Source organism: Gymnoscopelus braueri (assembly GCF_963280865.1).
Source record: "Gymnoscopelus braueri genome assembly, chromosome: 5".
In the NCBI taxonomy this organism is placed as follows: Eukaryota; Metazoa; Chordata; class Actinopteri; order Myctophiformes; family Myctophidae; genus Gymnoscopelus; species Gymnoscopelus braueri.
In genome coordinates, this window is record NC_137606.1 from 32,552,162 (window position 1) to 32,576,546 (window position 24,385).

General features: G+C 39.5%; 1 protein-coding gene across 1 annotated transcript in view; it reads left to right on the forward strand.

Moving 5' to 3' along the window:
• The window catches only part of nlk2 (nemo-like kinase, type 2), a 30,977-nt gene extending 23,891 nt beyond the window's left edge, over positions 1-7,086 (forward strand). Inside the window, exons 7-11 of the mRNA XM_080429548.1 lie at positions 2,097-2,198; positions 2,411-2,497; positions 4,358-4,556; positions 6,241-6,334; positions 6,951-7,086. Coding sequence (XP_080285674.1) covers positions 2,097-2,198; positions 2,411-2,497; positions 4,358-4,556; positions 6,241-6,334; positions 6,951-7,005 — 537 coding nt within the window. The 3' untranslated portion in view covers positions 7,006-7,086. The remainder of the gene's footprint in view (positions 1-2,096; positions 2,199-2,410; positions 2,498-4,357; positions 4,557-6,240; positions 6,335-6,950) is intronic.
• Positions 7,087-24,385: the final 17,299 nt, after the last annotated feature.

Genomic DNA, 24,385 nt, shown 5'->3' on the forward strand with positions numbered 1-24,385 from the left:
GAAGAAATGCCACCTGACATTTTTCACATCAGCCTCATGGTGGCGCTATAAAAGGCTGATTTGTGTTTTTAACTATAACTGCACCAATCTGCGTGAAACTTTGCACGCACACTCCCTAGAGGCCAAGGAAAAACATCCGCCCTGCATTTTTCACATTTGCCTTTTATAGCGCCACCAAGAGGGCGACTTATGTAAAACACATTTCTGGATATTAAGCCTTCACATTTTATCCAAATTTCACACAAATCGGTACACATGATCTCTATAGTCATGTGATCAAGATGGAACTGTTTGATTTTTCATATTTCATCCTGATTGGCTAACAATGACATCTAAAGTTTGCAGAAGTGGCCCGTTTTGAACAAAATGCCACAAATCATGAACGCAGCGTCCGATTGAGGTGACACTTTACAAGCACATTCGCACTAAGTTGAAGAACAAATGCCTACCTTTAACATTGCCCTATTATAGCGCCACCAGGAGGCAGATTTTTTCAAAACTTTTCTTTGTTGTATTACTCCTACAAATGTTGTCCAATCATCATGCAAATCGGTACCCATTATCTCTATAGTCAAGTGATCAAGATGGTTCTGTCCGATTTTTCATATTCCATCCTGATTGGCAAATTCCGAACATTGTTGGCCCACAATAACCTACCTGACCTGGCGGAGACCTGTGCTCCGAGGAGCACTTTTTCTAGTTTATACTGTGTCCCAAGCCGTGGCTCACGGCTCATAGCTCCAATAGTATCTTCTAGTACAGAGCTTGGCTCACTGTATAAAGTAGGCTCAAGTAGCCTAGGCTGCAATTTGCATAGTAAGTTAATCAGCATTAGCCGTCTACTCATGATTCTTCAAACCCTCCAATAAACAAAGCAGTAGACCCAAGCCCCACGGAGAATGATTGAAGCCTCAGAAGCCTGGTGGCTACATCTGGTATTGCGGGACTTCCGCATTTGGGATGCTACTGCGCATGCTTCTATCATCTGAAATGCTAGTGCGCCTGCTCTATCCAGGGAGTAGAGGTACTTCTGGGTGCCTCATGCGCTTGTGAGCAACTTTCATTGAAATTCATAAAGTTTGCATTCATAACCTTTTTGTGCTATTGCTTTCCATTCCAATATGCGTCCTTATTGTCTCCGCCAGGCTGAAGGCGTGGCCGAGACTTATGATTTTGCCCCTGTCCGTCTGTACGTGTGTCCGTCTGTCTGTGTACAGCTCCCTGGAGGCTAGAGCAGAACCTCTGCCCCAAATTCTTCACATCGGCCTGTTATAGTGCCACCAGGAGGCCGATTTTTGCAAAACATATTTTTTATATTTATATATTATATTGGGTTTTTCATATTCCATCCTGATTTGGCTACGATTGGCTTCCAAAGTTTGCAGGAGTGGTCAGTTTTGAACAAAACGCCTCAAATCATGAACGAAGCGTCTGATTGCCGTGTGGCAGGGGTCAGCCTTGTAGAATACATAATATAAAAATTAAATAAAAACATCTATTACACTTTTTTAAGCACTTATACTTTTTGGGTGAATTAAATAATTGACAAAGAAATTACTTTCCCTCTGTTCTCATTATTATTTGAAATTCTATTGCAATACTTTATTCGCCCTCTTGTGTGTAATAACAATAGTAAATGTGTGTGTCTATGTGTGTGATATCTGCTGCAATAATAGCAGAGAGAGATGTGAGAAACTGGCCTTAAGTGTAGTGTTTACTATGAATATTGCATAGCATGGTGATTGCTGTGTATTACTTAACACACTATGGATAAATATTACATGTCAGTTATATCATTGCAGTGGGTCGTAAAGTCACAACTCCATATTGAAACCTATCATTTTGCTCCTGCTGTGCAAGGTCAGTTAAAAAGAAATCCTGTTGGGGGATCCAATGGAATAGGACAGCTCTCAAGCTCTGGTAAACCCTGCTGGAGGGGTTATTTTCGTAGATTAAGAAAGTTTGTTTTTTATTCTGCAGTATGCCTAAAAGTAGGACCAAATGTGAATCACTCCAAGACTTTTGAGCCAGTTAGGATTGATTATCTACTCTGAGAATGTAATGAGACAAATTCAAATCTTCTGCATTTATTTTAGCTGGATTTGATCACAGACCTTTTGGGGACTCCCTGTCTGGAAGCTATGAGGACAGCATGTGAAGGCGCACGTGCACACATCCTCAGGGGACCTCATAAACAGGTAAACGACGGCTACATGATGCATTGCTATGCTGGCCACTTCTACCTAGAAGGAAAAACGCTGATGTTTTGGTTAGGCAGAGAAGCTCCTTCTCCTTCTGAACACTGTTCATATTAAGAAAATCAGTCAGGACAAAGAACATGACTGTATTCTTCTTACAGATGATGATTTTATACTTGTATCACATCATGACCTGTTGAATTCTTTCCCAGCCATCCCTTCCTGTTCTGTATACTCTGTCAAGTCAAGCCACACATGAAGCTGTGCACCTTCTTTGCAGGATGCTGGTGTTTGATCCTGTGAGTAAGGTTATTACATTATTTTGACTAGAACTAAATGTTTATATACTGTACATTTATTTATCTAAATTAAAGGTGGGCTAAGTGTTTAAAATGTTATGGTTAAAACAAAATGTTTTTTGGTTGTTGAAAACTTAAAGCTTTAAATTCTGATAATAGTAATCATTGCTATAGACCATATTCACACGGCGGCCATTTTGGCATTTTACATTGAAAGTGCCACCCTGTTGCCGTGTAGTGGTGGGAAAAAACGTTCATTTCAGTGAACAAACGATTTCGTTCATGGCAATGATTCGTTCAAATGATTTGTTCACGTTCTCGTTCAGTAGCACTATTTTCTAGTGAAAAACACCATCGCGGGAGCGTTATTATTACGGCGCGAGTACAGCCCGCCCTCCCGTCCTGTGTACGGGGGGAGGGGATGGGGGGCATGAACGATAGCGTAACAGTTTCAGAAAGTGAACGAGCTCGTTCACGTTCACGGCAATGAACACCTTCTTTTGAACGAATCGATCATGAACGACACATCACTATTGCCGTGGCAACCGGGGTGGCACTTCATTAACTTAATAGCAATATGGCCGCCGTGTGAATATGGTCTCTATAGAGTGTTTGTTCAGTAACAGGAATCTCCTTGTCTCTAAACAGAAAATACATTTTCAGGTGGGTTACCAATTTCAGCCAATCAGGGGAGAGTACTCATTTGTCAGCTTTGATTTTATACTGTTCCAGTTTCAATTTTGTCCATTTCTTTATAGTGTTCCAGTTTCATTTTGTCTGCTCATTTCTTTGTGTCATCGCTTCTAATTGTATTTGATTATCCTGCATCCTGCAGGAGTTCTCGCTCCTAATTTATGAAATTGGTATCCTGACCTGAAAATGCATTTTCTGTTTACTAAAGTGCTGGAGTGATGGGGAGACCCCTGTTACTGAACAAACACCCCATAGCAATGATTACTATCAGATTATAGAGCTATTTAACACTTAACAACAAAATAACTTGCCCTACCTTTAATTGGAAAAAGATACAGCAATGTATCAGTCTTAACTGCAAAATGTTCATCTCAGTTGGCTAGCTACCATTAGAGTTTCAATATTAAGTATATTTAACAACTTGAAAGCTTGATTCTTCATACCCGGCCAGCTGCTTTTTTCAGCAATTATGGAGTAATTGTCCCCTTTTTTTCTTAAAAAAAAAAGCAACTGATATTGTTGTCTAGATATGGACTAGTACGTAAATATCTGAAGTTGTCCCTTATCTGTTGAGGTAGGCTGTGGGAAACAGCTTCTTAGCACACATATTCAGGGTTATGTTCTTAGAGACTGCTAGCTTTGTCACAGTCAGGTGTTACATTATAATACACCCTTATGAAAGATAAGGACTGAATTCATCTTCATTTATGTGCCACATTGTGCCAGGTATTATTGGTTGTGAAGTTTTTATTTAATGTGTTATTCATCTCATGTTACGCAAAGTTAGAGGCTCTGCCTTTCTCTTTTTTGTCTTCTTTCACTGTATAACAATAGTCCAAAGTTATCATGACTTAGTTTATGGAGGCCAGCTTTTACAGATATAGGATGTAAGATTGTCTTTTAGAGCAACGGTTCTCAAAGTTGGGTCCGGGGACCCGCAGGTGTCCTTGAGGGGGTTCCAGGGGTCCCCAGCTAAATGAGGAACAGTTTAATTTTAAGCCCAATTGTGTTTTTCAGTTATTAAAAAATAGCCAGTCTACAAGGTCTACAAGGCCCTTTTTAAATGGGGGCCCGTGGCCAAATACATATCAATTTGAGCGTCCTTGACAAGACAATCTTTGAGAATCACTGTTTTAGGGAGTCTGACTTCTCTGTTTTGGTCTTCAGTCGAAGAGGATTTCAGCAAAGGACGCCCTTGCTCATCCTTACCTGGATGAGGGCCGACTGCGATACCACACCTGCATGTGCAAGTGCTGCTACACAACCTCCTCTGGTCGCGTTTACACCAGCGATTTTGAGCCAGTCACCAATCCCAAGTTTGACGATGGCTTTGAGAAGAATCTCAGCTCTGTGCGGCAGGTCAAGGGTGAGTTGGATTATGTCCCCTACTTAACCAGAGAAAATCACGTTGATGATGATTTACATCTCGTGTGTGTGTGTGTGTGTGTGTGTGTGTGTGTGTGTGTGTGTGTGTGTGTGTGTGTGTGTGTGTGTGTGTGTGTGTGTGTGTGTGTGTGTGTGTGTGTGTGTGTGTGTGTGTGTGTGTGTGTGTGTGTGTGTCGATCAGTGGATAAAACTAAAGAACCTAAAAGAGCAGACTTCCTAATGACTAATAAATAAGGTAGACCACCCTGATGCATGGACAGTGCAAGGTAGAAGCAGGTACATTCTGAGGTCAACAATCCTTCAATCTGGGCTTTAAAACAATCAGGTGATACAAAATGGACAGGTTTCAAGTCCTTTTGCAGATTATTTAACGATGACGGAGCAACCTAGCTAAAAGCACTTTTACTAAACTAAACCAGTTTGGAATGTTATATAATTCTGAGATGGTAACCTGTAGTTTCCATGACTTGGTAAAGCAAGTAACATTATTTTGCCCAAGATAATCTACTACACAAACAAGAGCTGTTAGAGCTGCATGATACATTGTTTAGCTTAGCATGTGTGCAGATATTTTAGGGTATGCATATACGTATACAGGAGGATATTACCATTTTATATTCAAATCTTAAATTGGCTTAAGGGGACATCGTCATGTCACTATGACTCAGCCATAATATAAGGAGTTCCCAATGCAGTCTAACCTCAATGTGTCGTCGTGGCATCAGCGCAAACAAATCAGTCATCTCCATATAAAGTATGGGCAGAAAAGAGGGCATGCCCACATATGGGCATATATTGATGACATCAGCTATCTCCATATATCGGCATAAAAGGGACAAGGACTGACAGATACAGTGTTGTCCAGAGCCACAGAGCTGACCGTTATGCCCATACATGGTCATCTGCATGTATGGGATTGACCAACTTCAACATCTCCAGTCCATATATGGGCACAAAGGGGACACAAACAGACGGGTACAACGGGTACTCTGACAAAGCCCCCGACACTATGACTCAGACATATTGGTTGGATCGGTGGTGCAACGTAGGTGTGAAACCCTAAACTAGTTGTATGATGACACAAAAAAGGCCTGTTTTAAGAGATAGCATTCATACACAAACATTATGTTTGAGGGTTACATAAAACATGACAAGGAATAAAATGCAGTATATTATCTATCCCTGAACCTTTCTTACAAACAAGTCTTTCAGAAATTCTAAACTATGCCCCCCCGAGTGAGAACTGTTCAAGTACTATTCACTTAATGAGAGCAATGTCTTAGAAAAAAGACTTAGAAAAAGTCTTAGAAAAACCTTCAGTCATTTCTCTTTTTCCTGAAACCAGAACTACAGTATAGTGGAAGTGGAGTGCATGTCAACGTACATATACCACTCTGCTGTTGTAGTTCCTTTAGAATCAAAGCAGCTGGTCTTTATAACATATGCTGGTGTATAATACACTGACAGGGTGGATTTGGGTGGCTGATAAATGGCCCACCTATACACCTGTGCCATAGCTAAGATGTATACAGACTTCTGGTATGATATGTTCACGTATAACAGTGTGGAAAGTTGGTGGTTTTACCCTAGGTCTAGAGACATTGTGCTGAATGTGATCATGACTATACATTAATGTGGCTGATGTCTCTTTCTGTTCTCAACAGACATCATCCATCAGTTCATCTTGGAACAGCAGAAAGGGAACAGAGTACCTCTCTGTATTAACCCACAATCAGCTGCTTTCAAAAGCTTTATTAGGTAAGAGGAATGCTCTGTTTGCTTTTAGCATAGTCATTCTCAACCAGTGGAACGGGATCAAACTGGCTTTCTGGATGTTCTGACAAACACCGTTAACAAGGGGACAGTGTGTTATCTATTATTTGATTGTGACTTCATGGAGAAGTTATAATTTGGAGGCCAAGGTAAACATTTCACACTTTTGATGAAGATCAAGAAAGTAACACAGTGTTCCTCTATTAAAAGTGCTTTGTCCATGAAGGGGTCAGTTTTGTTGGGAGATGGGAGCCCGTTGTGATTCGTGATTTAGTAAACGCATAATGGAGAGTCTTGGATAACCTTAATAGTTTTTTATTTAGCTGTTTCTAAAAGAGCACAATCACGTCTAGACAAAACTATGCAAGAAATTTGGAAATGGAATTACAAACTATAAAACCATTTGTCCATGTAAATGACAGTTGAAGATTATTCTGTAGTTGTAATACATACATTTATAGAAAATATATCTCATATTTATGTTTTAATCTGAAATTCATTGGATGGAAGGAAGGTTCAGAATGTTTTACATAAAGTGAAAAACCTAGTTTGTGAGTAGATGAGTGGTTGAAATAAACATTGTATTTTTGTCCCTGTATAGTTCCACAGTGGCCCAGCCATCTGAAATGCCCCCATCTCCACTGGTGTGGGAATAGCTACTGTTGCAAATGTCTTCTCACTGCTACTGCAACTGACAAAGCTGCTGAACCGGGAACAAGAATGCACCTGACAGAACGAACCCAGTTTCCAACCACTCATCCAGGAAGGAGCGTGTACCAACCCTCTCGCACCGCATGCACGGTTCCTTTTTTTTTATTTGCACGCAAAGTTTGAATGAACATAGCTTTGTCATAGGGGTTTGTGCTCATCGATCGATGCACATCCCCTCTCAGAAAGGAGGTGGGAAATGGGTACAGTTCTGTTATTCCCTTTTCCCCAAAACTGCGTAGCATTTCACTGGAGAGCAGGACTACAGTGTCCTACCTGTGTGTGTACATTCATAGTAATGAAGGAAAAAAAACGTATAAACCACTGATTGTTGGATATTAGACGGTTTTGTATGCAAGTGTATAAAAGCAATGCTTTATAGACCAAATCAGAATGTTTATATGTAAATAAATCCAACATTAGCACTTCCAGGTTGATAAGCCACCTGGGAGCTTACGTTAAATCTAGAAGGAGAGAACGCTATGAGGCATGGACAGGGATTCGATAGCTATTGTAACAAAGATTCTTCTTTCTTTTATGCGGTTGCCCTATAAAAAAATCTGTTTAGACTGTTATCTTTAATTGGAATCAATGTTTACTGCCCTACAAGATTAGACCACACTGAATTCAACCAGCCACATAAATGTTGACTATAATAGTCAGTCAAATATTATCTAAATCAAAGTTTACTTTATATTCAGACAATCTATTTAGATTTAATATTCAAGCCTTTACAGTCTACTCTATTTTCTCCGCCAAGCCGAAGGCTGGGGCCGGAGATTATGTTTCACACCCTGTCTCTGTGTCCGTGTCCGTCTGTGTATTTGGGGCTAATCTTGGAAACCGCTGGACTGATCGGCACCAAATCTTTGTGCATGCAGCCACAGACCAGGGAAGTAGATCCACTCCAAAATGTTCAAATCAATCTCATGGTGGCGCTACACCAGCCCGCTTTACGTTTTGTTCAATAACTATTGAACCAGGTTGTTCAGTCAAAATACAATTTCCCTCGATTCGTAGGACGATGATGCAACTCCCCATATAGGCCACGCCCATTTTCGCCTAACTAGATATTCTGCTATTTAGCATTTTCTTCAAAACACACTTTTTGCTACTCAATTTTGTCCAAAATTCACACAAATTGCTACACACTATATCTGGAGTCATGTGATGAACAGAGTTTTGATATGCCTTTCCGATTGGCTATATTTGCCTTCCAAAGTTTGCGGGAAGGCCCTATGTTACAAAAATGCCAAAAATCATGAACACGTTGCCCAATTTTGAATCCCATATTTAGGGGCCTCTGCATAATGAAGCGCCTAAAGCAAGTTCACTTAGACCGATAGGGGGCGCCACAAATGCACCAATGTCACAGTTTGTTGCAGAAACATGTTTTTTTTTTTTTTCTTTTACCAAATTAGATGAGCGTCAAACAGCTTTTTGATATCCCATACTGTTTGCCTGTAATTGCTTGCATCCAAAAGAGGAGAGGGGGCTATTAAAATGTAAGAACGCAATATCCAATCAACCCCAAATTGGAATCATATGTTGAGGGACCTCTTTAGAGCACACCTCCAAAGGCGATTTCACTTCTGGCCATATGGGGTGGCACTAATGAAAACCGTTGCACCATACGAATATCGCAGAAACTCTTATTTTCCCCGCGGCTTCCTCGGGTCCTGTCGGCTCCAACCCATGACTTACACAGCCCTCGGTAGGCCACCTGGCCTGGTGGTGATATGCTCCCCGTGGAGCGCATATCGCCACCAGGCGTGGAGCGCCCCTTTCTACTGCTAGGTTTTATTTTTACTCTAGTTGAGGACGTATTAGTTGCCAGTTCAGCTCATTATAACATACACCTACATGGTGTTTTTTAAAGAACACCCTCATCATGGTTTAACTTGATGCAAACTTAAAATGCAAACCTGAAGCTAAAAAAAATTGAGAATATTTTTTTACCTGGTTTCATGTGCCTAAACTGAATTCAATACATTCGTTCAGGTGCAGGCACAACTTATTTGAAGTCTTTACACATACGTCTCAATTTTGGCGTGCTTGAAAATTAGGCCAACAATTTTGCTATGATGAATAAATGTTTTCTAGCCAAAGATTAGAGCAGTGGTTCTCAACTGGTTTTGCACTAGGACACAATTTTATGTTGACCATGAAGTCAGGACCCAATATATTATATATTTATTTTTTCTCTATTTAAGGTGTTCTTTGTCTGTGACCCTGTCAGAACATCTTACAGTCCACTTTTTGTCCTGAACAACTGGTTCAGAAACACTGGATTAAGGGCCTCATATGTAAACGCGCATATGCTTATGAGTATATAAATGCTGTGCAAGTTTTCCACCCTTATGCTTGCATAGATTGTCAGTGGTAAATCTATGCAGGTTTTATACACAAGGCCCCACAAGTGTTTGCAACAACTGTTTGTCTTTTGTTGTGTAGATCATTTGCTGGCCCAGTAATTGCAGTTTTAACTTAAAACCACAATTTTAAGCAAACATTACTACAGCCAGCCCCATAAAACGACAACATAAGTTGATTGAGGGAGGGGGGGGGGAGGGGGGGTGTAAAAATGTAACGGGAAATATTTTATATATATTTATAGTCTAGTTTTATTTGTTTGAAATGAGGACAATGAAACATAACATTGATCAGACTTGAAGAATTTTACACTGAATCCACTTAGCCACAGCACAGTTATCTACCTGGAAGTTAGTATTTTATTGTTTGTTTTGTTTTGTACTTGCCTGTCAAAAGCTAGACATTTTAAGAATGAAACATAAAGACATTCCCCATGCAGTGTTACATCATGAATGTGTCTTTCATTCTTAACCACTTAAACCCTATAGTTGACCAGAGTTAGCCTGGTAAACCCTCCCTCCGGAAATCTCAATTCCATTTCATTTCAGGAGTGAGTCTGGCCTGATCCGCCTGTCTGCAATATTGGCTGTGCTGGAGTTGGGCGGGAGTAATACCGTTGACTGACAACCCCTTCAGCCAATGATAATTTTTCCCCTTCAGCCAATCAGCAGTTCACCAGTCTTAATGTGACGCGACGGGACTTTTGAGACAGCCATACCCAAAATGGGTTGCCTTTTTCGGGTACAATGGTGTCACTGCCCGCCCCAACCGGTTCTCTAATTATTATTTTTTAAATAGGCTTTGTCATGATTAATTGACCACATATATGAAGTTAAACAACTAAATTCTATCCAAACGATATCTTATAAGTAAATTCTGTGCCTCAAAATAGAAGTTAGAGAGCTTTTTGAAGTAAAAAAATAGCGGAGAATTGGCCGCACAAGAAAAAGATGGCTGCCGTTCGTGTTTTGGGCTCACTCGAACTCGCCACCTGATTGGCCAACGTAAGCTGTCAATCACAGAACAATGAGCGACGACGCTGATAGGCGCGGCCGTTTGGCATACACAGCCAATATTGCAGAGAGGCGGTTCATGCCAGACTCACTCCAGGAATCAAATAGAAATGAGATTTCCGGAGGGAGGGTTTACCAGGCTAGACCAGAGTCCCCCTGGGCTCTATACTAGGTTTTGCACATCAACATCAAATCTCTTCGCCGAAAATAGCCGATCTTAGCTTACCACGCTTTGCAATGTGTTGTGAGCTTGTAGATTTTTGGCAAATGTTTGCCCTAGGATAGGGATGCTAGGGTTCATGTGGTTAAAATCAGGCAAACAACTGAAGTCATTTGACCTCTAGTCTTTCCCTAACAATAAAATGCAGTTCATATCATTTCCATAGGCCCACAAAGTTATTTATTTATAAAGGGAGCAAGGAGAGGGGTAGTTTCCTGTAGAACAGGAAAACTTAACAATACAGCTGAAGGCACATGTGACCAATGAACTGCTGTTAATTTATATTTTATGTGATGCATTGCTAAACAGTATGAGAAACACACTGTCACCCCAATCAGATTGTTAGTGGTTTTTCAGTGAAGGAGTGTACCGTATGTGTTCTCTTTCTGTGTGCCTGATTAGGACCTCACCAGATACAGTTATAACAGTGCATAAAATGTGAACGCACCAATAAGTGCAAAAAATGTGTCACTTCAGAATGGTTTTGGGATCTAAAAAAGATTAACATTCAAATATATTTTTAAAGTTAACAAATGTAAGAATTTAAAAATGTAAGATATTGTGAATTGGAGCAGACAGTTTATCAGGGTATGGTGATGTCAGTTGACACAGCGTTGAGCAGTAGCCCGTAATTTGCCCCCAGTTTCTAGAAAAGAAAATAGTAATTGCATGTCTGATCTGGTCATTCCTATTCGGACTAATAGGGCACACATGCCAGCAATATAATTTGTATGTGGTCTTGATTGTGTCAAATCAAATGACAGGGTCCTCACCGTTTTACAGGAAGCAAGTAACATGTTAATGAAGCATCTGTTCTTGTGTATATGATTTTCATAATAATTGAAGCCTGATTTATACTGTTGTACGATGGTGTCGCTCGCCGAAAATAGCCAATCTACAAACTCTACGCGTCGCATCATCTGCCATACTGTCTTCATGAATACATGCCCTGCTTCCACACTCCCTCCAAAAAGCTTTGAAGTAAATTATTTAATATATTTAGACTTTTATTTTCTATTCCTTTTTTGGATAATTCTATGGCATGCATTCTCGCAATTCAAAGTTTCATATGTGTGTGTATATATGATTAAAAGGGGGGACATTTTAAGCAAATCTACAGAACACAAAAGAAACTTCCACAATACTGCTGTATAGAAAGTTATTGCCATGCAAATTTCTAGGGTTATAAAGTTTGTTATTTTCAAGACTTGCATAAATGTAAATATTTGATTCCTATGCTGTGACTAGGTTCTGTAGAGCAGCAAACGCAAACTAATAATGATTCACAATGTGCAACAGTTATGTTAATTGTATGTTGTGTGGACAGCAGAGTTGTGGGTGATACCTGAATTAGAAGTATTTCGTTTGTTCTCGTCATTTCTTTGATTAGCAGAACACTACTGTGTGAATATGTATATAAAAAAGGATTCACCATGTTGGTCTCTACCTCTTGAACTCAATAACTTGGTTTGTTTACCTACACAGGTTCATGTTTTCTCGTGGAGATTGGTTGTTAACCACATGAATGTCCATTCAGGCTTTTATATTGAAAATGATCAAATATTGTCCCTGTCCTTTTCCCTCACCATCCAGCCAATCTGACACTATCTAAATGAAAACCATTCACCTAAAATGTTATCAGACCTTTGTATTTATGAACCTAAGCAACAGCCAAGTTTCCTGACTGTTAGTCAACTTTGCATTATATTTGATAGGATAGGATACAGAGGGGAGGGGAAGTAATTCATATTAGGCTCTGATGGTTGCGTTCAAATCTCAGTGAGAAAAGGCTTGACTTTCCATAGGGAAGTTTATATAACATTACAGTTCAGAGTAAATAAAATTAACCTCGACAGGAATTCAACTTGTATAAAGAAAATAAATATTATCCTATTTGATGAGTTCTCACAGTGTTTTATTATAATTAACGTTATTGTAGGCTATACTTTATCACCATGCAAAAATTACTCGATGCAGTTAATTGAGGCAATTCGCTTTTGTCAATGGGGAAATGGATGGGAGCTTTCTCAGGAATGAACACAACCGGCAGGGGTACAAGTTGTTACTTCCCCCCCTTTTTCCTGTATGAGATATTTGTGTACATAAAGTAGTTTCTTATTACTTATTACTTTGTGTTGGAATGAAGTACTTGAATCCACCGTGGCTCATTTTGGAAAAGTAAAAAAGGAATAACTGACAAGCTTTGTGTCACGTACAAAGATGAACTCTGAAGCTGTTGTGACTATTTGGATCAAGAGAATATTGCTGTCAAACTAATTTTTATATATTTGAAATTTATACTCAGACGCAATGTAATTTGAATACAATTTACAGTATATACAGTACAAAGATGCATCTATTCTACTCTGCGCTCAAGAAATATAGGTGAAGGTAATGAGAAGGAACCCAATTGACACGTGTGCATTTGGGGAGGGGGGTCTCTATCAAAAAATGTGAGGTCTATTAAAAAGTGTAGATTTGGAAAATGGTGAAATCATTAAATGTGACATAAAGAATGCCAATGCTTCTTGATCATTACTTGCCTCCTTTATCACATATTCACTAAAACATCAAACAGATCAGCTGGGAAATCATTATGTGATAAGGAAGACACTTTTACATGTGTTTATCCAGAGATTTGATCATTATGTAATTTGAGATCAGTGAATGCATTCAGGTCTTTCGACACCCTATAATTAGGGTAATTAGTGATGCACGATATTATTGGTATAGCATATCGATATCGGACAATATTTCATAAAAAATGCAATATCGGTATCGAACAGATGTCAAAATAATTCCGATATTCTTTCACTGATATTGACTGATATTTCACCAATATTGACCGATATCTCACAATATTGAAGCAATAATAATGTGACCGTTAATGGCTATGAAAATGAAAAGTAAAATTCAGCAATAACCTCAATATAAATATAATATATAATAATGTAATATATCGATACCGGACGATATGACCCTGTATATTATCGGATATCGGCCAAAATTTCAATATGGTGCATCTCTACATAATCAATAGAATACTGTAATATGGCCAGCCTCAGCTGAGAGGATCAGGATCATTGGCTGTCAGCTGCAGTGGACCTTTTTCCACACATGGTTTAATGCAGCTGAAGATAATTCAAGTTGTTATAGAGCAAACACCTAAATTAAACATGCCCTGAATTCATCTTTCAGCCAGTGAAAATGGCCATTAACCAATTTCAACCTGGCATTTCTAATTTGGCCCTGTCTTTAGGCAAAATATTTAGAATGTTTTTGTTCAGAATAAACAGAATCAGTACTTTCAATGTTGTTTACTATAGGAATGTAATGTTGGATAGGTATTGACAACAGCTAATAATAGTTGCTTTAATGGATTATAGTCAACAAAGGTGGAGATGAAGACTTTGATCTTTAAAGACAGGGAAACAGATAATTGCCCTGTCCCTGAAATGCAAAACATGTGGAGAAACAGTACCTGTTATAATTTAGTATTTTCATATGGAATAAATATATTTATTATTTTTGGAAATCTGTGTTTGATCAGCTAAATCTGCCCTGCACCAACATTCAGAAATGATCACGTAAATAATATTTTGTCAGGAGTGTAAGACGTCCACCCTGATAAACTCACCCAAGCTCCATATAAACAAATACAAGGATACCTATATCATTAATATACTGTACATTTATTTTCAGTTAACAGTAGAGAGGCTTAAAGAACATTGCAAGTATAGCTGGGTTTGAATGTGAGACATTAACAATGTACATTTATAGTTGTTTTTTGCAGTTATGGAGAACATTTCAGATTTTCCATATATTTATTTTTAAAAAGCAACGTACTAGTTGTCTAGATATGAACTAGTACAGTATGTAAATATCTGAAGTTGTCCATTTTATGTTACCCTACCTTTGATTGTAAAGTGTAAGGGGCTAACATAATACATTTTATGCATAGGAGATAATGTTTATAACTTTGTTTTAAAATACCATAATAGAATATACACTGTATAGTATACAGCAGCGCTACTCAACCCGCGGGCCGCATGCGGCCCGAACGCAGCGTCTTGGCGGCCCCCTCATGGTAAAAAAAAAAAAAAATGTTTTTTTTAATTTATTTTTAAAAAAAATTTAAGCACAGGATAAAAATATATATTTCCGTTCAAATATATGGGTTGCTAAAACATTTTTCAAAAACAAACAGACAGACATACATACAGGTGCGTCAATTGTTACAGGTATAATGCATAGTTTTCTATGCATTTCGGGTTTTTGGGGGGGTTTGACCCCCACATTTTTCCGTCCGCGCGGCTTTGCCGCGCGCCCAGGATAGGTGTCCCTTATTTCAATCTCTGGGAGTTGGCAACCCTAACCTTGCCATACCTTAGCTTTTGCTGAACTGATGCCACTGGACATACACACAAAATAAACTGGTACAGTGAAAAGAATATGATGTCAAAATGTACATTTTCTTGTGTGTTACAAAATCGAAAAATCCAAAATAGGACCGTCATTTTTATGGCGGCCCCTTGGACTTTTGGTATTTTGCTGAGTGGCCCCTGAGCCATCTTAAGTTGAGTAGCCCTGGTATACAGTATGTCCTGTCACTTTGTCATGTCACTGCAGCTACAGAAAGGTCAGCTTAATATCCGTCCTATCATTGTCAGAAGCATTGTTGTTGACATTGTTATTAAGAAAAACAATTGCATTATCTTACATTTTTCTATTTATACTCTAATAGAAACTGTATGACATACCTCCTACCCATGGCCATGACCAATTTTGAACATTGCAAAAGTAATTTTAAAACTGAAAAATCATTATCAACCTCTGACACACTGCTGTCTCAGGTCACAACCCCATTGTTCACAAACTCAAATCTCTCCAGTCTGAAAAATGGTGCAAATATATGCGGTGGAATCCAGCGTGGGTGAACTCCCAGAAATGAGGCGTTCTACCGTGTCACTGTCTAACTGCTGCCTTCCGTCCATCCTGGCCTCCACTAAGTCATTGTTCTTCCACTCACAGTCATCCCTGTAGCGACAACTTCCACATTTCCATGCATCCTCGATATCCACACCATGGGCTTCTCTCTGGCCCTTCCAATAGGCCAGGTATCCTGCCAGCTCTGCTCTCAGCTGAGTCTCTTTAAACTGGACCCGCATTGTCCCATCGGTGGCCTCAACCACGTAGATGACCTGCAACTTGTCAGCCCGTCTGATCTTCGAGGAGGCCATGGTGCTTAGTGCACACTCCAGGAGTTCTCCAAAGGTACTGCAAGACTGTGATAGACCACGGATCTCTGTCCCAAGACTCTGCCGAGGCTGCAGTTGGAGGTGTCGAATAAACTGCTTGCTCTCCACACCTCCACTCACCATACAGTCAAATAGGAGCTTATACATAGCTGCCTGTATAAGTAAAGATTGTTATCGTTTGCAATGTACCTAATCAGCTATAATTAGTTGAATATACAAGAGTGCGTTAAATGCAAAGATAATGGTATGGTTACCTGAAATTGATGCTCTCCAGAATCTGCAGTAAAAAGCTCAACATCTTTATTTAATCTCTTGACTTGGCTGAGCACCAGTTTCTTCTGCTTGTCGAAATGCAGCCTGTCAATTGTCCCTGTGAAGAATGTGTTGTCCAACACTCCAAACACGGGGAAGTCCTTCACAGTTTTTCCTGGAAAACCGATACGGAAAACAGCGTGGATGTAAGACATACATTAGGCCAAAACTTGCACTTTTATGATGATAAGAAAGGGTTTGCCTTGCTGCTCTTAATGTTTTTCTACTGTCTGAGTACTATGTCTGTGTGTTGTTTTATCACTGACTGTGTTGTATTGCTGTTTTTCTTCTGACCTGTGAAGCACTTTGGTACAATGTGAGTTGTTTTTAAATGTGCTATATAAATACATTTGATTTGATTTGATTAATTGAGAACACATACTTTCACACACATTTTTTCAGAACGGAGGAGGCAGAATGAGGTCTGATGCCAGTGCCACTACTAACCTGCTTCAAGTGCGGACATCTTCTCTACAATGCTGAGCAACTTTAAGGCCTCTTGGTCTTCCCTGGTCATTTGTACACCAAAACGTTTTGCATGGCCCATCTGGTCAAACTCTGGGTTCCCACAGGTAACTATATGGACCAAAGCTGTTAGAACTAATACAGGCTGCCCACTCTGTGTGGAGTTTGCATGTTCTCCCCGTGTCTCTCAGGGTAGTTACAAAAACATGTAGTAATCCTGGTCACTATAACGCCTCCCCCATGACAGCCGGGGCTCCTGATGGAGGGGAAGGGAACTGGTTGGAATAACGTGTTCCTTCCACGCGCTACGTCCAACCAGGGAAACTCCCCCCTGTCAGGTGACAAGAAGGTCAGTTGGCTCTCATGCATTGAAGCTCAGCCCTGGCCTCCCTAGGCTGGTGAGGGGAGTGTAGTGCCCAGGATCACTTAGCAAATTGGCACCGGGTGAAAAATAAGGGTTACAAAATCGTGGGATAAATAAAATTATTTATAAAAAAAAACTAATACAGGCTAATGAGGCAGATTCAAGTTTCTAAGTCATCTCTTGTGGTTCATATATACGTATATAGATACTAAAGATTATGTGAACGGCCCAATGATGTTGGACAAATGACAGCCACGGTTCTGAGATCACAAGTTATTTTTTCCCATGAGCTTTACAGAATCAAACATTGCTGCTTGCCATGCTGTTGTATTAGCTGCAAAAATGTACACACAACAGGGGAGTGCAGAGGTAGTAGTTCTGTCTGTCTGTCCAGACAGTCAGTGGCTCTCCCTGAGTGTGACTTCTCGGGTATCCACTCTTCTGGGTAGCAATCAAGTCAATCATGTTGCACTTTGTAAAGTCACACTGGATAAGAGCATGCTAAATGCCTAAATTGTCAATTGTACGTGTGTCTGCCTTTACAATGACTGATGGTCTTTCTCAGGAGCAGCTCTGTTACCCATACTCAATGTCTCACCTTTTGCCTGCTTCACTTTGACTTTTTCCCTCAACTCTGTCTCTATCTTCCACCTGATCTGTATTGCTGTGGATAGACAGAGGCAATATGCAACCCTCTGCATTATTCCAGGACCATCACCATGTCTGGAGTGACTCTCACTCAGCCCTTCCCAGATTAGTGTGCTCTGTATGACCCTGCTTCCCCTTTGCTCAAATCTGCACTGATGCCTGAACTCACCATGATTGGGTACATGTCTCCTTGGCTCAAAAGACTTCTGCTGCTCTTTGAGCATGTTAATCATCTTCATCTCGCATGACCTCTGCTCACACAGCTGGCTAACGCTCAGATTCTTTAAGTTGAATCGTTCCATAGGAGTTGGTTTGGGAATGTAAACAATCTGTCTACTGCGCTTCTTTGGCCACACAAGTCTGCAATAAGATAAGGTACGATTCAGCACAGTACCAAAATGAAGGAGGAGTATGTAGGCCCACCACTCACACAGTATGTACAAATGCAAATCCACCAGTCAGAGAAAAACCTTAATAAAATGAACACAATTTCAATAACCAAGAATAGAGCCGGTTTGATTAACATGGGTTAAGGGCTGAAGTGGTTAATGTATTTTTTGTAATAATAATCCAAATCTACAATGAACTAGTAAATAAAGTTTTCAAATAATTGTAGTGGAGATATTTGCCTCTGAGATGTAGTGGAGTAGAAGTAAAAGTACTGAAAATTGGAAATACTCCAGTTAAAGTAAAAAATAAGTACAGCACTTGAGTAAATATACTTAGTTACTTTACACCACTTGACACATCACATGCACATACTACATCATGTACATGGGTACAGGAAATCCCCACTCAGCATGCACAGCTTGGATAAGAAGAAGTTGGTTACCTGGGATCTTTGCTGTCCCCTGGTGTCCCACAAATAACATGGTCAGCAGAATGTCCTTCAGGTGGAACTAAATTATAATTAAAGTAGAATATTTACATACATAAGATAATGGTAAAGTTATCCTCAAATCTACAGTGTATGAAAACGTTTGCCAGCTTTAGTTTTCCAGTGCAGTCAGGCCTCTCACCCCAACCTGACACACTATAACCAAGTAACCAACTACTTTGCAATACAGTGAGTGACCATGGTTAAATACATAAATACATCTGAGAAGATATCCTCACATTTAGGCCTACCTGATTCGGTTACAGCTGTGCTGTGTGTTGACCACACTCCAAACATGAATGAAACTTTTAACCTAAAAATCAAGCATAAAATGTGAACTATGAAGAAGAAGATACGGCCACACACTCTTCCAGTCTCTTCCAAGTAAAGGATATACTGAGAGTCACCAATGCACACCAGTGTTTAAGGTTGATCAGAATAATGTGCTCAGGCGACAGTTCATTGTTTTGTTAATCAGGTCAGAGCACCGACACCCAGATACTGCTTTCAGACCATTGGTCAAAACACTTGAAAGATTCTCCTGCATTTGAATTGGTTTGGTTTGCTGCTTTGCATAAAGGATTTGGGGGTTCATCTACTTAAAATGTTTTCTTCTGTGTTTGAGCTGAGCTTGAGCAGGCTTTGATTGATTGATTTAATACTTTATAAAACAAATAAAGACAAGCACAGGGAAGTACAGTTCAATACAAGGTCTGAAAACACACACCAAAAAATAAAGTAAATAAATAGCCTAAAGAATTTGGAAAACGGTCTGAAGTAATGTCAAGTATTGAACTTCTTGTTCATGCCCAAAATGCCTGGCTAGCTACAGGTTTGGTAGCTATTTGTAGCAATTGTAGAAATATGAGGGCTCAAATGTCAAATGTTCATGCATGTTCAAATCATGCATACTTGACATTACTTCAGACCATTTCCCAAATTCTTTATTTAAACATTAGGAAAAAATAGCCAATATTTTCTACAAATGTACAAGGAAGACATAAGTAAGAATTCAGCTGTCATGTTGTAAGCACATCACAAAACCCTTAAATATTCCAGTCATTGGTCTCATGCCATGCTGCTATATTTATTATTATGATTATTATGATGATGATGATGATTATCATTATTATTTTTCCAACTCATTATTGGTCACTGTGTTGCATTCAAGTGCAATTATAAGAACATGGTATGATACAATAAATGTAGTTTGTGGTTATGGCATAAATATAATGTGAAAAGGAAGGAAGCAAGCACTCAAGACGAGTTTTCGAAGTACCAAAGTACAGGGTGCACGGCTCAGGCAGATAAAGTTCATAGAAAGGAATGCCAGCACTCACTTAAGTCCATTTAGGCTCTTATTTATTTAGGTCATAGCTCCCCAGCAAACATATAAATATAATGTCTCTAAGATTTACATTTGTATTTTTGAGGCTTGTGATTGGATGGCCTAGTGGAGGAAGAGAGATGCAGTGGGTATATATCTCCCCCATCTTCTCTGATTAGTCACTAGTCAGATATCTCCAAGTCTCTCACATACGTTTCTTTTGTATCTTTCTTAGCTCTGAGCCTTGCACAGGTCTCTGGTGGGTTGACTGCAAGACTCACTCCTCATTTTCTGCCAGTCTTTGCGTGACCATTACTCTGTCATTATTTGTTTATTAGGGTTCATGCCATTTACTCTGATCTCACTCTATAAGTTGTTCTGGATAAAAACATCTGCTGAATGCCTGCATTTTCAATTCTTTGTATCACTTCCTGTTTTTTGAGAGATGCTGGTTATACTATGCAGTTGTATGTCGGTCATTTGTTCACATGTATATTTTTAAATTGCCCATCTGCTTGACCACAAATGCTAAGAACGTTATTTAAATAGCATGTTGTTTAGACAGATGCTAGGCTTGATGTTTATATAATTTATATAGTTTGATATACTAGTCACTTTACTCTTTGCCCTCTTGGGTTCATGCCATTGACTCTGATCTTGCATCATCTGTACTGGATAAGAGCATGCTAAAGGCCTACATTGTAGATTGCATGTGTGTCTGCCAAAACTGATATTCTGCACATAAACGCACACTTATAACCAATTGCATCAAGATGTGAAACATACTTTTCCACTACTTCCTTATTAACTAATCAATATCTAGTGAATACAGCCATCTAGTGGCCTAAACCTTCACAGTCTGGTCTGTGTTGGTTTGGGAGAAACAAGGTGTGAATCACACAGCAGAACTCAGCTTGCCTAAACTAAACGTTTAGCCCACTTTCTGTATCTTCTGCATATGAAGGGCAACTGCTATAATCAGCTTTGGTTCCTAGATCCAATATTCCATACACCCAGGGTTCCTGTGACTGCAATGTCACGTGGAAAAGTGAAGTTGAAATGTTGAATTTTACTCCCTGCTGTTCCAACATAATGTTCCTAAACAGTACATTTTCCTTTTTAATCCAATGGAGGAAGACGTTGATGCTAAAATAGAGGAGGAGGTAGGAAAGTCGATTAAATTATAATAATAATATTCCTTTATAATATCATATATAATAATAATATACTGTATATTAACTGTACCCTTTTAGATCTTAGGTCTGTCTTGTTAATGTTTAATCCTTGGTTTCCCATTTTCATTGAATGTGTACTGTAGGTAACACAAGTCAGTTTTCTTATGTATTTTATTTAGTTATTCTCTCAAACAGACATTATTGTTAATTGTTGTAATAACTGTGCCTTCCTGCTCAAACTGTGCCTTCCTGCCTCTTCTCAGAAAATTGTGTATCTGTCTACAGTGAATGTCCGCCTAATATGACGTGCCGGAAACGGGACAAGTGGTTAAACAAAGTTAAGGAATCATCCTTCGATCGTCTCTGTGCATGTAAATTCAACTCATATTTATGTACGGTGCTCTGAAACCTTGTTAAAGCTCATCACCCTCTCCCTTTCGCTCCAGAATGCGTCCTTGTTGTACTGTGAGCAAAGTCAGTATTGAGTGTTTTAACTTGGATTGTGCGACGTTGGAAAAAGCTGTCAAACATATCATAAACTAGAAAAAGTGCTCCTCGGAGCACAGGTCTCCGCCAGGTCAGGTAAGTTATTGTGGCCTCCTGGTGGCGCTATAATAGGCCAATGTGAAAAGGGTGGCATTTCTTCCTCGGCCTACTGGGAATGTGCGTGCAAATTTTCACGGAAATCGCACGCCACGTTCATGATTTCAGACATTTCGTTCAAAACGGACCAATCCTGCAAACTTTGGAAGTCAACCTTAGCCAATCAGGATGGAATATGAAATATCTGACAGATGCGTCTTGATCACATGACTATAGAGATACATTGTACCGATGTGCGTGATGTTTGGATAAAATCTGAAGGATTAATATCCAAAAATGTATTTGACATAAGTCGGCCTCCTGGTGGCGCTGTAAAAAGCAGATGTGAAGAATGCAGTGCAGATGTTTTTCCTTGGCCTCTAGGGAGTAGGCGTGCAAAGTTTCACGCAGATCGGTGCAGTTATAGTTAAAAATGCAAATCGGCCTGTTATAGCGCCACCATGAGGCTGATGTGAAAAGTTTTAAGTGCCATTTCTTCCTCGGCCTAGTGGGAATGTGCGTGTGCAATTTTATGGAAATGGCAAGCTGCGTTCATGATTTGAGGCAGTTTGTTCAAAACGGACCAATCCTGCAAACTTTGGATGGTAACCTTAGCCCATGAGGATGGATTATGGGAAATCGGACAGATCAGGGTTGATCACATGACTATAGAGATACTGTGTACCGATTTGCATGAGGTTTGGTTAAAAACTGTAGGAGTAATGGGGAAAAATGGGTTTTGCACAAATCGGCCTCCTGGTGGCGCTATGACAGGCCTATGTGAAAAATTTGAGGCAGAGGTTCTGAATTGGCATCCAGGGAGTGTGTGTGCACAGTTTCGCAGCGACCGGGCCAACGGTGCCTGAGATTTGGTGGTAACACACAGACAGGACACACGGACGGACACACGGACACACGGACGGACACACGGACACACGGACGGACGGACGGACAGGGGCGAAAACATACTCTCTCGCCATGCCTTTCGGCCTGGCGGAGACAATAAACAAACAAACAAACGTGTGGAACGTTCAGTACCACACCAAGATGGCATCCTTTTGTCCTGTGAGTCTCTCTGTCTGTCTCTCTCTCTCTCTACTGCACAATCATAAAACCTGCATTTTAGATGTTGTAATAAATATTTTGCATACTTTATAAGATGATAATTTTATATACTTACTCGCCAATCAGATTAATGGCTTTCTACACCCACCATGCATTCAACACCGGCACTGGCACTTTTTTCTTTTATTGTTATGAATTTATTAGCTAAATGATGATCCCGTTAAGTTGATTAATACAATAACACTTTATTTAGCCATGATTTTGTTTGTCCAAGGTTGTCTTCCTGGTTGGAGATGGCAGTCGAGACACATACATGTAATTAGGTTTATGTTTTTAATAAAATGCTAGGGGAGGGAGGGGAAAAGATTCAGCATGAGATCACAATTGTTACGATCTTTATTGATTCTTAGATGCCATTTAAAAAAAAACATTAATTAAGTGACGATTCCGATACCCACAACTTGTGTAAAAGTCGATCCGATACCAGATAATAATTTAAAAAAGATTCTAGGACAGTGCTTCTCAAGGTCACCAGAGAATTCGACCCAGGACAATTCGCCCAGCCGCGAATTTGAGTCAGCTCGACCCAAATCGACCGGGTCGAATTATCTGTGTAACCCCTAGAGGGTAGTAGAGTACAAGGTGACGGTGGTGAGGTCCTGAAGGTACAAGGTGACGGTGAGGTCCTGAGTATATTTAAGAGTAAATATTGTAAGCATGCTCCCCCAGTTGCATACTTTTTTTTAAAGAAGTTTTTTTGTAAACCTTCTTTTCTAAATGAAATAATAATGTATGCCTTATTGTAATGAGTATATTTAAGAGTAAATATTGTAAGCATGCTCCCCCAGTTGCATACTTTTTTTAAGAAGGTTTTTTGTAAACCTTCTTTTCTAAATGAAATAATAATGTATGCCTTATTGTAATGTTGTCTGTTTTGTCCTCCTCTCCTCTAAAATAATTTGAAAGTAGCAGATCTACAGTAGTCGCCATCATTAAACACAACACAAGAGGTGAAATGAATTAACGTAACTGTTATTTTATTTGACAAAACAGGGCAGTGTAAAACAATTTCAATGATTGAAAAAAAAAGTCAAAAATAGTAGTATATACAAAAAAAATTGAAATAAAATGTATATTACAAAAAGGCTGAGTCTGATCGAATGTGCACTATTTCAGTCATAGAAAAACAAGTTATCAAAAATTGTTATATACAAAAAAAATGGGGGAATAAAAAAGAGAAAGGAGACCAGGCTAGACCTCGCTGTCCGCTCTTATAATAATAAAATAAAGTGAGTGCAAGAATAATTGTCAGACAACACAGATTGAGGATCGCCAGGCTGAACCAATTGATAATAGACACACTGTAATCCATTACAAAAGGATTTAGAGCTGAGGTAAGGAGGTGTCTAATGGCTGTGCTCATTAATTATCACCTCACGAAGACAATAGGGCTTGAGGTAAGGAGGTGTCTATCTCAATGGCTGTGCTTGAAAGCCTTTGGGCTTGTTTCACCCTGACAGACAAATAATAATTGTTTGGTAAATCAATGTACATATTATTATTATTATGTCTCTGTCTCTCTCTCTCTCTCTCTCTCTCTGTCTCTCTCTGTCTCTCTCTCTCTCGCGGTCCGGGATTCGCGGTTCGAA